Here is a 14033-nt window from a genome sequence, read left to right as displayed (position 1 = left end):
TCTCATTTACTCGATTTCCATTGCAAGGGAGGTAATCTTTCTCCTTGATTTTATTTTTTCTATGTGCTCCTATGTGTTTTGTGTGAATATACATGTTTTAATTTGTTTTTCATTGTTATTAATGATTTAATTGCTTGTGTCGCTTGCTTTTATATCGCTTTCTTTAATTAAGCCAGTTATTCGTGGGCAACTGGAACCCCAATTTGTAATAGTTTAATATTTCTTTTAATCGTTTATTTATTTATTCCCCCTTCTAGATTGTAGTAGGGCCTCCCTAATGTAATAGATAGGGTTTTATTTGCTTTATTTGTTTTATGTGTGTTTTGCATGTCTATGTGCTATATGTTACCGCTTTCTTAGGTTTTGGCATCTAGATATGCATGATTATGTGTTATGTGAATTACGTGCTCACATGTCTACTTGCTTTAATTATGCATATTACTTATATATGTGTACGATGGATGGAAACGCACGTAACCATGGCTAGTCCAATGCTAGTCATGGTTGTCCCCTCGAGCTCTTGCAAGTCCAACGCTTGTGAGAGAGCGTAGATGTGAGCTAGTCCAACGCTAGCCCTTAGGAGCCCTTCGCGCGTTAGATCATGATTGTGTGATAAATCATTTCATCTCATGCATATCTTTACTTTTTAGGGCCTCTTTTACCATATTGCGTGGCATTTTCCTTATATATGTACACCCCTTTTCCTATATTTTCCCTTAATTGTATATTACTTCTTCCTTTTGCATGAAACATGACATTAGTATTGCATTTCATATAGGCATTAGAACTAGGTTAGTTCATTTGCTTGACTAGATTAGGGAAAACCCCTTAAATATGGGATATGGACGAGTTTAGCTTTCTAGTCTTAGCACGCTCGTATTCCCTCTATTAAAGGGAAAATTGAGTCACGAACATTAGTCCCCCGTACCCGACATGATGCATTCCTTTAAGACATGTATATTTCTATAATTATTTTATCCTTTTCCTCTTCTTAGAGTCTTATATTTTTACATAATTCGTGACCTCTCCAAAGAGTCATTATTGGGCGTCACAATTAATGTGACCGGCACCATTCGAGCTTTGAAGGGAAATTTCAACCCCTCGATACCCCCCTAGGTCTAGGGTTGCATTCATATAGTATATCCAAATGTGACAAATTTTTTGGTTAAAACAAGAAAATCTTTGACTAAATCACGCAACTAGCCTTGGCTAGGTCAAAGGGGTGCCTTGGATTTTTATCATTGCCTTCCCCTTCGACAAATGTGACTCCCGAACCTTTTTCGTTGGTTTACGTAAACTAGGAGTCATTTAAAAGGGGTTTCTTTTTACCTTTTCCTTTAAAAAATTCATTTTTAGGTGACTTGGTACACCTTAACTCTATACCAAGTGGCGACTCCGATTTTTATTTAAAAAAACCCTTTTTAAACTATATTTTTGGGTCAAATCGTCGCATTTTCATGTCCCATTTAGACCTGTATTTTTCTTCATTTTCCCTTGTAAATCAAAATTCATTTTCCAAAACAAAAATTCACCTTTTAAAACCATTTTTTTATTTTTACAAAAAATAGGGCGCGACAGAGGGGAGAGGACCTGTAGCCAATAGATGGGAAGGGAGCACAGAATGTGACGTACTAGGACTATTTTGCCGCCCATTGAAAGCAACCTCGAACTCCAATGATAAATCTGGTGTCGCATTTTAGCCAGGAGGCCATCAAACATAGCGCAAGCGACCCTGCCCCTGAACATAGGCACCCCCAGGTATGTGAAGGGTAATTTTTGTTCCCTGAATCCAAGAATTGAAGTAACCAAACTGTAGTGAGCTTCTGTCATCCTCAGTGAAGGAGAAAATGAGATCTTGACGACATTCACCCGTTGGCCAGAACAAGCTCGGTAGCGTTGCAGCAGACATTTGATCGAGGTCAGAGCGTCCATCGAGCATCTGGTGAAGATAATTGTGTCATCCGCAAATGCGAGGTACGGGACCTGAAGGCCAGCTGATACATAATACCGACTGATGGAAGCATCACAAAGTTGCTGAAGCCTCCTCCCAAGAAACTCGGCGACAAACAGAAATAACGCCGGGGAAAGGGGGTCACATTGCCTGACCGCTAGAGTAGATTTAAAGAAGCCTACGGGTTCCCCATTGATTAGGACCAAGAACCAAGATTGGAGAACGTGCGGAATAACAAGTCTACCACTTGCTCCTCAAACCCAACTCGACGAAGCATGATTAATAAGAAGGACCAGTCCACTCTGTCGTACACTTTCTCCAAGTCCAATTTTAGAACCAGATTTGGGTCGACCAGTTGCCTGTCTAGATCATGGATAAGCTCTTGTGCCAGTAAAATGTTATCTGAGATCTCTCATCCCGAAGTAAAACCAAATTGCCAAGGCGAAATCAGGTCCGGGAGAAGCCTAGCAAGAATCTTCGATATGATTTTCGAGCTAACATTGCACAGGCTAATCGGCCGAAAGTCTCGCCAGTGCGAGGCCCCCTCTACTTTGGGGATGAGCATGAGGAGTGAGCTAGTCCAGCCTCGCGGTTGCTGCATACCTCTAAAGAAATCCAGAATCGCCGCCATCAGATCATCTTTTATAATGCTCCAGCACCTCTGATAAAAGCCTGCCCTAAAACCATCCGGGCCTGGGGTACTATCACAATTCTGGGAAAACACTACCGAGTGAAGCTCTTCCATTGTCGGGAGGGCCATTATCATTGCGTTGTCGGCCGCCCCCATGATGGGGACAGGAAAGGGCAACTCCTCACAAGGCTCCCGACGTTTAGTAGAGGAGAAGAGACCTGAGAAAAACGTAGTTGCAGAGGCTTTGATATCCTGGAGAGACTCACACCAGCCACCCCATCCATCCTGATCCATGAATGAAGTTCACGTTGCGACGTTGCCGGACCAGGGAGTGAAAAAATGCAGTATTAGCATCTCCCTCTTGGAGCCACCTGATCCCCGCCTTCTGACGCCAAAATGCACACTCCTGTGCTAGCGCCTTGTTGAAGAGTGCTCTGGCCTCATGCAGAAGAGTCCTCGACACCTCGTCTCGCCGATGGTCGTAATCCCTCTCCCGTTGCTACAACACCTGTTCTGCCTGCTGTACATTAGATGTGACATTACCAAAAACCTCCCGGTTCCACCCCCTCAGTGCCTGCCGCACCGTAATCAGTTTCTTGAAGAACTTGGTCATACCAACCCCCTAGGCTTGTGTTCCCCATGCCATAGCCACAACCTCGCGAAACTGGGGGTGGTGACGCCAAATGTTCAAGAACTGGAAGCAAGAGGACGTGGGCCGGTGAGCCGAACACTTTATGAGTAGTGGGGCGTGATCTGATCCCCACTTGCTAAGTGAGACAGGCGAGAAGTAGGATAAGTCTCTACCCAGTGCCCGTTCGCAAGTGCCCTATCGAGCCGCTGCCAAACCCTGCCATTAGTCCATGTGAACCTGGAACTGTCCAAAGGTAAAACAGAGAGACCGCATGTGAACATAGATGAATTGAATTCCTCTATGTTGCGAGCATTGGCAGGGGCTCCCCCTTCCCGTTCATCATTCGAAACAATGACATTGATCTCTCCCACCGCCATCTAAGGGTCACGCACCCCCAAGGCCAGGCCCTTCATCGCCTCATATAGGGATCACCTCCCGAGCTTGGTGCACTTCGTGTACACCCCAAACAGCTAGAAAGACGCTCCATAGAGAAAAGAGACCTGAGCGTGGACCAATTGGTCAGCATACTCAATTCCAGATACCCGGAGCATATTTGACCAAAAAAACCAAATCTTCCCATCAATAAAGCTAGAGGACTTGTCAATCCGAAGCCGGCGGCGCACTACCTCCCACTACGCTTCAGAAGACATGGGTTCTAAAAGAATAAGTAGGTGGATGCCATTGTCTTGGCAAAGTTTCCCTAAGTAACGTAAAGAGTCGGCACGAAAAGCACCCCTAATGTTCCACACTAGCAAGCTAATCGGATCTAACATGAGATCGTAACGGATAAGAAGTTAGAGTGAGAATTGGCTGACCAGCACATTCCCCCTTTCGAGGTCTACCGCGCCGCCGTTTGACGTCTGGTCGCGTTCCCCCGGCATCCAATAAAGTCTCCAGCACTAGATTGGCATCGTCAGAGCCATCCCTTTGGGGTGCCTCCCACTCCGCTGGAGAAGCCTGCCGTAGCCCCACAAGCTCCACGTGGAAGTCCTTCAACTCCACCGCCAACACCGCAGGCTGTCAGAGGCTGTCTACCGACCTCCTTCGCAGGAGAGGGCTCAGCCGCATGGCCTGGGGAGAAAAAGGAGCCGAGCCCCCCGCTTGGAGCGATGCATCATCCTCCTCACCGTCCAAGGCATCCAAAGGCCCGAAGGCATTTTCGGTCTCCACTTGGGCCAGCTCGCCGTCTCCCTCCTCACACAGACACCCAGGTTCCAGCATTGGAACCTGCGTTTTAGTCCCCAAAGACCCCAGTACCTCCTCTGTCACCATTGCCGTGGGAGCTGCAACACAAGGGACCCCCCTAGGGTACCTGCACTGGCAACCTTTGTGCCTGCCGCCACATGAGTAGATCGCTGACCCATGTCCGCCCGAGCCTCCTGGGCTTGCGTATGGGTTGCCATCGCAACCAGAACTGACTCCGTTCTAGCCCCCATGGCCGCCGCTGCCGTCACTGCCGTCCCAAGCCCAGGTGCAGAAGTCAACTGGTCCAACTTCGTCTTGCCCTTTTCCTCCCTAGCCTTGGGAGCATACACCTGACGACACTTCTGGGATGTTTGTCCCGCCCTCGTTGGGCGAAGGGAAGGATCTCTCTGAAAGCACCGCTCCTGATGATGGCCGAACATGGTATAAAAGGAGCAATATGGGGGTTTCTCTCACAGTCCACCTGCTGCCAAAACCCATAGCCTTCATCCCCTATCCATACTTGCTTAATAAGGGGCAGCGAGACATCCATCTCCACCAGCACTCGCATGACAGAGGGCCGTCGGAGGTTGTTGGTAGCCACATCCGCCTTAAGGGGGTGCTCCAAAGTAGAGGCTAACTGCATCAACTGCTGTCTTTGGAAGAACGGTATGGGCAGTCCAGGGAAGCACACCCACATTGGAGCAATTGCAACCTCGTGGCCTGCCCTGAAGTCCATGCTCCATTTCGAGACCGACATTGGCGAATTCTGCATGAACCAGACTCAATGAGCGAAGAGCCGAGTGTAATCTTCTTCCACCATGGGTCAAATCAGAACATGTTTCGCATCGAGGAGACCCACCGAACAGCTTCCTTTGAGACCCAAGGTCATAAAAAACTTGTGGACGACCTCCATGGGAGGCCTGCCAGTGTTGAACCGACCTACCAGAGCATTATGGAAAAGCGCGGCTAGACACTCAATCTCCTGGAGAGAGAGGCGAAGGGCGAGTTCACCACGGAAGGATGACACAACACCCAGTGGAGCCATCCCTTTCTCTTCGGCTGGGCGGCCAACTATGGCGGCGAACGAAGGTGCAGGATGCACCAGACCACCACCATCAGGCAGTTTCTCAGTCGGCCCCGTGGCCGCCATTAGAGCAGGCAGCGGAGGCCTGGCCGTAATGACCCACAACAAACCCTACCTTTGCGAAGAAGAAACCCTACATTCCCTTTGTTTTTCGGAGCTCTAATCAACCCTTGTAAGATATAGATTGAATATAAATATATTGGGTTTAACTAAGTTCAAACATGCGAATGCACCACCCAAGAAAAGTTTATAGAGGAGGAGGCAAGACCCCAATGTAAGAGAGGTTTTGGATAAGTACTAATTCAAGAGAGCTAGTTAGAGGGTAATTTTGGACATTTGAACGGTTAAGCCTTTTGTAATGTTTTAAATGCTCTTCCATTTTTTGAATTCAGTGCTTTTGGTTCTAGTAACACTTTTCTAAAGATTTTGTACTCTATTCCTCATGGTGATAATATGTTACTCCTTTGCTCATTGGCATATATCAATTTGACTGAACCAAGTTAATCAGGTGTCTTTCTACTTGTTTAATTGTGATTTGTTGTTGTTTTTCGGGTTGTAACCCTTTCATAAATTTCTTGAGATTAGGTCTAATTGTAAGTTTCTGCCTTTAAAAACTCTAAAATAGAAATTGAGAAACTCATGCGAAAGCATTATAACACACCACAATAAATATAAGTCAAGTTTAACAGTGAAATTCTTCTCATTCAACTGTTGCATGAAAACATGAAGTTATTGACCACGATCAACTCTTAATAATTGACCAGCAGGACAATCTCTTTTAGTGTTTAGAGCTAAGGACTTTGGTGTTTGTGTTGCCTGGTGTGAACTTAATGTGCTTCCTCATTTTTTCGTCTGGTTAAAAAAGATGTACCTGGACCAATATACTCTACCAGCTCCTTAGTAGTCACATCAAGAGGTACCCCAGGAATACGAAGGAAAGAATATGATTCAAGAATCTTATTTGCTGTTGACCATCTCTTGAGATGTAAGTAGCATGTGTAATTCCGGGAGGCATGCTATGTGTGGTAAAACTATTTTCCCCTAGAACAACATATATTTTTTGCCAAAAATGTGAATAGCATTTTTTGTATTTGGTCTTGAATAAAGGAAAAAACTTTTTTTTTAACCCAACAAAATTCCAAGTGTGGAGTAGCATAACATTACATAAATATTACTTCATGCTGCACCAACAAAAACATTACTAGCATTAACTATTGTGCGTAGGTCTCCACAATGAAGTTCAAGTTTCGGCCTTGTCCTCAATAGTGGCAGAGCCAGAAAAAATTCTTCGTGGGGACAAAAACAACACTAAAATTTTTACACATTTTTTCTAGTTTTTTAAGCAAAAAAAATAAAATTCACCAACAAGTACAAATGATGCATATATTCCATGAAAAACATAAAAAGATAAATTCAAAATTATTAATGTAATAATAATTTTATTTCAAAAATAAACTAAACTATTTACGATTGCTCACTGCAAATTTTTATATTTTGATAGCTAACTTGGTTGTGGAAATAAGAATGGCTTTCGATTGTGGAGGGAAAATGGAGGACCAGTGGAGAGAAGGGAAATTGGGAAGTGGGGACAAAGAAAGTGAATGATATGAGTGGATGAATTGATCAAGAGAAAGAGTAGCTAGCTGCTTGGATGTAGAAGGTAGTGACTCTCGGTTGTGAGGGAAGAATGGGGGATCAGAGGAGAGAAGGGAAATTGGGGAGTAGGGCCCAAAGAAAGTAAATGATATGATTGGTACTTACTAGTTGAAATAAAAAGGTTTTTTTTTCTTATTTCAAATAGAATTTGTGCCTCACTTTTCTGTTTAGAATTTTAGTTTATGAACTAACTTAAAAAATTACATAATTCTTTCACATCTCTTCTAAGAAAACTCTTGGACACACTTAAAATTATATCAAAATTATATAAGTATTATAAGAATTTAAGGGGGACAGTGGAGGCCCGTGTCCCAAGTGCCCCCACCTTAAATCCGCCCCTGGTCCTCAATAGCTCCTTGTGGAGTCTTGGGGTACCATTATATAGGCAACACACCAACAGAAAATGTGAATTTATGACCACATCTGAAGAAAATTTGTATGGTTATCCGGAAGTACTTATATATGTCTTCGATGATATTAAGTTTCAAAATTAGAATGAACTCATAGCTGGTTAAGGGTTCAATGCGCAACTTCTTATAATAAATTTGAAATCTTGCACACAAATTATACATTTTCTTTTAGAAAATATAATTGAGAATAACACTTTGGTGGAAAGGAAACAGTCTAATTAACATAGAGTATTACTTAAGATTTGATTAAGAATGTAAATTCTTTTTCAACAGGTTACCTCTTTGAAATTGGACAAACTCCACGGATGATGCTTATTAATATTATGTATCTTTAGGGAGCTGGAAAGGTGATCACGATGAAGCTGGTATTTGGGCCTCTTTTAAAACTTTCAGTGGATGCAAAAATTTAATTCCTTGCAATTATTGTTGGCACAAAAAAAAAAGCACACAGCAGAAATAATTTTAACACATATAAAAAACATGTGGGAAGAGAAAAAGAATAAACACATAAACAAATACTTAATAATTTTATTAACCCAAAAATCAATGATAACAATATTAAGTCGTAGTTTTTCAATTATAACGACTCACATATGTCAACTATGAGCCTTTCCCTCAAACTCACTTTCAAAATTCAACTCATCTCAACTTTCTCTTTAAGACTCGATTTCACTCGACTCAACTCTCCAAATAACAACTTACTAGACTAGTAGTATTTATAGACTGCAAAATTTTCTAAAACAAATATAATTGTAAACCGAAACTTATTTAGATTTAGACTTACCATTGCCTAAACGACTTAAGCATAAGAAAAAGAAACTTCGCGGAATACTTTGAACTAAAAGTAAACATTGAACTTGCCAAACCGACGCATAACTATATAAACTAATAAACTAAACATATTAAGCTTGGTTTAATTTCTTCATTGCCTCCTTTAAACCAAACTCTTGATTTTGTCATCTCTAATGCCATCACGATATTGAATTTCTATGAATAGTTAGGTCATAGTATAAATGACGTAAAATTTCAACATGACTCTCTAATTTCATCTTCATGCGCAGTAGTGGATTAAACTTGAACTTCTCGAATAATTTTTTTACTTAATCACTCTTGTTAAAAAATTCAAAACATATTTATCCATTCTTCTTCGCATACTCCATAATTTAATTTATCCATGTCTCCAAAATAATCTTCCAACACTAGAAAATCATAATTTCCACCACCGAGATTTTCAATATTACCATTTTTTTACTTTAATTTTTCCACACTAACAACTGCATCAACTTTAACAATACCACAATTTTTAATTAATTTGTCCACTCCACAATTGATTTCAATCAACTTCATCACTTGATTTTTCTCTTCAAAAAATTTATCAACTCTAACAAAGTCAAGAATTTCTACATCAGCAGGATCTTCAGTTACATATTTAATTTCAGCTATGATTTTGCTTTCTTTTTCATCTGCTTGTGAATTTTTCTTTTGAACAAATTTCTCATCTTCATGTGCACTGGCAACTTTTGTAATGTCTCCTTTCTTTGTCTTATGAAAAAAATCTGTTTCTTCTTCCTCATCACAAATTCTTTTCCATCATGAACACAACAAGAATTCACTAAAAATTTTCAAGCTCCCTTTGTCATCTTTGCATGTATGAATTTATTCGCTACATGCAACTGGACTTGGGTGCTGCGATAGTAAAATGCCTTACAATTTAACTATCTATTCCACTATAATTCTTTAACTGCATCACTTGATAATTCCATACCTTGAACAAATTCCATGAATCCCTTCTAGAAAATATCCCAAATTCCAATAACTTGAAAAAAAAATTTCATCATCCAACTCCAAGTCTCAAAATCGTTTTTACCATCAAAGATAAAAATGTCATAACGTGAAAAATAATACGGATCTATACTTTAATTTCATGAACAAGCACCAAACCCCAAGATCAAAAGCCTAGAGCTCTCATATCACTTATTGGCAAAAAAAAAAAGCGCACAACGGAAGCAATTTTAACACATATAAAAATATGTAGAAAGAAGCCAAAAATAAATACATAAACAAATACTCAATTTTATTAACCCAAAACTCAACAATAACAACATCAATTGTTATAAAAATTAAACCCTGGGCTCATTGGCAAATGACAATATTCAGTTGTTTAACAAGTTTTTAATGAAGATATACAGTTGATTATTTTTGTCCTTTTTTTTTGACTTTAAATACACCGTACAATTTTAGGCAGGTTGAGCGATATTAACACAATAACCTTGCAATTGAAAAGCGGTTACGGAACAAACATTTTCATTTTTTTTTTGAATTTTTTTCTAGAAAGAGAATATCGCTGTGCTCCCCTCAACTGCGGTCCCACAAACAGTCCTCCTCATCAGCTTTATACTTCACGAATCACACTACACCAACTTGTTTCCTTCTTTCTTCTCCTCCTTTGTTTCTGTAACAAAACAATGGCAAAGGGTTTAGCTATAGCATCCCTCCAAATTCTCAGCCTGCTTTTACTAGCAAGCTTAGGACAATCAAAGACTCTGTTCACAAATTTGACGGTGTACCTCCACGAATTTCGAAGTGGAGATGCTCAGTCTATTTTCCCAGTTGCAGGTCTCCCCAACGTAACTTGGGGCTTTGACCAATTTGGAACTGTTTTCGTCGATGATAATATCTTGACACAAGGCGTTTCAATCGAATCCACACTAGTTGGTCGTTCGCAAGCCATTCCAGTAGTAGCATCCCTTGATGGCAACAACACGGCGCTTGCTGCAACGATTCTGTTCACTAATGGAAAGTACAAGGGTAGCACTGTGGAATTTAAAGGAATTGCCCTGCGGTCTGTGGATGCCAATGAATTTGCGATTATAGGAGGAACCAAACAATTTCGGTATGCAACAGGGTATATTATCTTTGAGCTGGTCAGCGCAGTAGGAGGTTACATCATTTCAAGGGTGGACCTCTACATTAGACAGGACATACCGGATGACTACCCTGGTATTGCTTTTCTTTAATATATGGGTTAATTTTACTTTGCACCGATCAACACATTACTAGATTGTAATTTGTGCCTCAACTTTCAATTTTAGCACTTAATCACCTTGATCTTACACTTTTTCGTAATATAGTCCAATTAGCCAATTTCCGGCCGTTGGAACTGATTTCAGGTCAACGTGGCTTAAGGGAAAAAAAAAAAAAAAAAAGAGTCTTTCACGCATTGGCAATTTTATTACTAGATTGTACGGTTTCTTTTAGAAACTATAATTGCAAACAACATTTTGGTGAAAAGGAAACAGTCTAATTTACATAGAGTACATTACATAAAATTTGTTGGAGAAACTCCCCGGAGGAAGGCTACTATATTATGTTTCTTTAGTGTGCTCTGCTGGAAGGGTGATCAAGATGAGGCCGATACTGGCCCCCTTTGGAGGACTTCCATGACGTACGAAATTTTGGTTCTTTGCAATTATTTGAGCACTGCCCCGACAACCTGTGGACCATTAACCGCTTTCCAATGCATGAGCAGTGCGAAAATTCAAATATACAAAACGACAAACCATTGAGCTGGCATTAAATTTTTGCGAATGACTAATTATAAACAGCCTCAAAGGTTCCAAAATTTTAATGACCAAACGGATCCCTGTATGATTGGTAAAACAGCAGAGGAATTCTGAATCATGCATGCATCACAATTAACAAAATAGTCTTCAATCATGCCCACGTCTTTTACACTTGACGAGGTTTCATCATTCGTTACAATTTTAAAAACCTTATTACCTCATTTTTGCAAGTAGATAGATTGTTTATTGAATAGAAGGGTGTCGATTCCACAAGAAAGAGTGATTAATTACTGGTGATTTTTGAATTTTTTTATTAGTTAGATTATCACAAATACAAAAAATTACATCTACATTACAAATATGAAATAAAAGAAGTAAAAATAATAATATGACGTTCTTAGGATCGTGAAATTTCTAACTGTTCTTGTAAATGAATCTACCATTTAATTGAATTTTATTACCTTAGCTAAATTGTGGCGTGATTTTCTAATATATGTGATACTCGCTTTCACCGATGTATCAATCATATCTACAACTAATTCATACTTACTTTCGTAGTTATGAAACCAATTACAAATTCATTAAATTCTATGAAATTATATAAAATAAGCTACTAAGGGTATAAAGGTGCACATCTACATTCATAAGTGTACTCCCTAGGTTCAACACTTCTTTGAACTAGTTTTAAATCTCAATTTTCATTGCAAACTTAACACTTTGAGAATAGAACAATTAATGGCCAACTAATAGATGATTGGATAAGCAAAAGTACTAAATAACTTGTTTAAAATAATAGCATTAAATAACCAAGCAAACTTTACAATCAAGACATAGTAAGTTCATTCATAACTTTAGACACAAATTTTAGAAACACATAATGATCACAAAATTCAAACTTGTACAATAATAAAACTTAGAATGAACTAGGAAAGATAAAGAGGTGTAAGGGAAGAAAACCCTTGTCACATGAGCTCCTTCTTTACCTTTTTTATCCTTCAACTTTATCGTCAGGGGAGGATCTACGGTAGGGGCACTGGGGCCCCCTTAAATTTCTAAAGTACCTATAGAATTTTGATGTAACCTCAAGTGTAACCCTGGAGGTTTTGTATATCCATTGGTTTATATGCTCCTAAAGTTGGCTTTGATTTTGCCTGTCACTACAATTACTGTAGAAAGGGATTTTTCAGTTACGAATATAGTGAATAATCAGTTACGAAATAGAATGGAAGACACCTGGATGAATAATTGTTTAATTACTTACATTGAGAAAATATAATTCGTGAAGTTCAAAACAAGAAAGTTGTAAACTGTTATCAAAATATGAAAACTAGTCATGAACAATTGTAAATGTTTTAGTTTGCTTTTTGAAATAAAATTATTATTACATTACTAATTTTGAGTTTATTATTTTATGTTTTTCATGGAATATAACCATCATTTGTACTTGTTGGTGAATATTTTTTTTGCTTAAAAAACTAGAAAAAGAGTAGGTAAAAATTTTAGAGTTGTTTTTCCCCTCATTAAAATTTTTTCTGGCTCCGCCACTATTTATCATGGTTCAACTTTATACAAGAAAGTATGATCTAACAACTCTAAACTGCTCCTACGTACACTAACCTAAACTAAGAGAATATAAGAGCTACATTTTTATGATGAAGTTCTCTACTCTCCAATCCTTCAACAACGTTTATAGAGAGAGAAAGGAGTTCAAAAGATGGTCTAGAGCCTTCATTTCAGCAGCAAAAACATCCCTTGAATTTCCATGAAAAGGGGAGCAAGTTTGAGCATATTGTAAAAGTTGAGCAAGTTGCAACCGCACTCTCTGACTATAATCGAGCCCACAATGTGGCACTGGATTAGTTTAGTGTTCATGACTGGATTGTTGCTCTGTTTTGATCTTGGAGAAGTTGCATTCTGCCTTGAATTCGGCCTATAATCTGGCACGGAATTCCGGGCCAGATTTGCTGCTGCCCTGATTTGATGTAAAAATATCTCCATGAAGATGACCCAATCGACTCTTGTGAAAAAAAAAAAAATGAAGGTTGCATTCTATTGAGTTAGCTTTGTAACAACTTAAGAATCAAGTCACTTGGAGGCCTACCGCCTAGGTCTTAAGTTATGATCAAAATACTCCACACTAGTCAAAAGAATGTTCCAAAAATGCATGCATATATTTCAGTCTTTTGACCTTCAAAATGTGTAATTTGGACTTCAATGTCTCATAAGAATTGTATCCATTGGTCTTAACTTTAAAACGCTTCGAGAATCATCTCAATCCAAAAGGTGTAGTTCAAATTATGGCCAAAATACTAAAATATGTCAAGACTGCAACTACTTTTCTTCCTTTAAACTTAATTGCATTTCATACTTTGATCATTTTGCACTTTATATTCAGTTGAAATCACTTCAAATTATCAAGGATCACGCAAGTATTTTCTCATTTTATTCCAATTGATGATTAAATTATTAAAACCTACAAAAACATGAAACCTTCACACTTAAATTCATAGAAATGTAGTTTTTCTCATTTCATCACAAAATGCAAAATTCAACTAAAAAACTAGTTATTTGGCTTTTATAATGACTAAAACACACTAAAATGCATACAATTCACCGCACGAAAGCACGTAAATTAAGCACTTACTAGCGCTAATGGACAGACTTCAATCATGCAGAATTAAAAACTAAAAATTTTCAGTACGTTTTTATTTATTTATTTTTTTGCGCTAATGTAATAAAGATGTCAATTTCTGCTGGGCCTCCTTTTTTTTTGTTTCGTCGCATTGATTATAGACCTAATTCATATTGGAAACTTCAAGAAATATTCTACTGAAAATTCTTCAACAGTTAAGATATGGGACGCTTCCGCTTTCCAGTAACACCACCATACGATATATGGAACAACAAATTATATCATAACAG

General features: G+C 39.1%; 1 protein-coding gene across 1 annotated transcript; it reads left to right on the top strand.

Moving 5' to 3' along the window:
- Positions 1-10013: 10013 nt before the first annotated feature.
- On the top strand, positions 10014-10565 carry LOC113687398 (dirigent protein 3-like). The gene has a single exon (XM_027205014.1). The coding sequence runs from the start codon at positions 10014-10016 to the stop codon at positions 10563-10565; it is 552 nt and encodes a 183-aa protein (XP_027060815.1).
- Positions 10566-14033: the final 3468 nt, after the last annotated feature.

Source organism: Coffea arabica, chromosome 5e (genome assembly GCF_036785885.1).
Source record: "Coffea arabica cultivar ET-39 chromosome 5e, Coffea Arabica ET-39 HiFi, whole genome shotgun sequence".
In the NCBI taxonomy this organism is placed as follows: Eukaryota; Viridiplantae; Streptophyta; class Magnoliopsida; order Gentianales; family Rubiaceae; genus Coffea; species Coffea arabica.
This window is presented reverse-complemented; position numbering and strand designations above follow the sequence as displayed.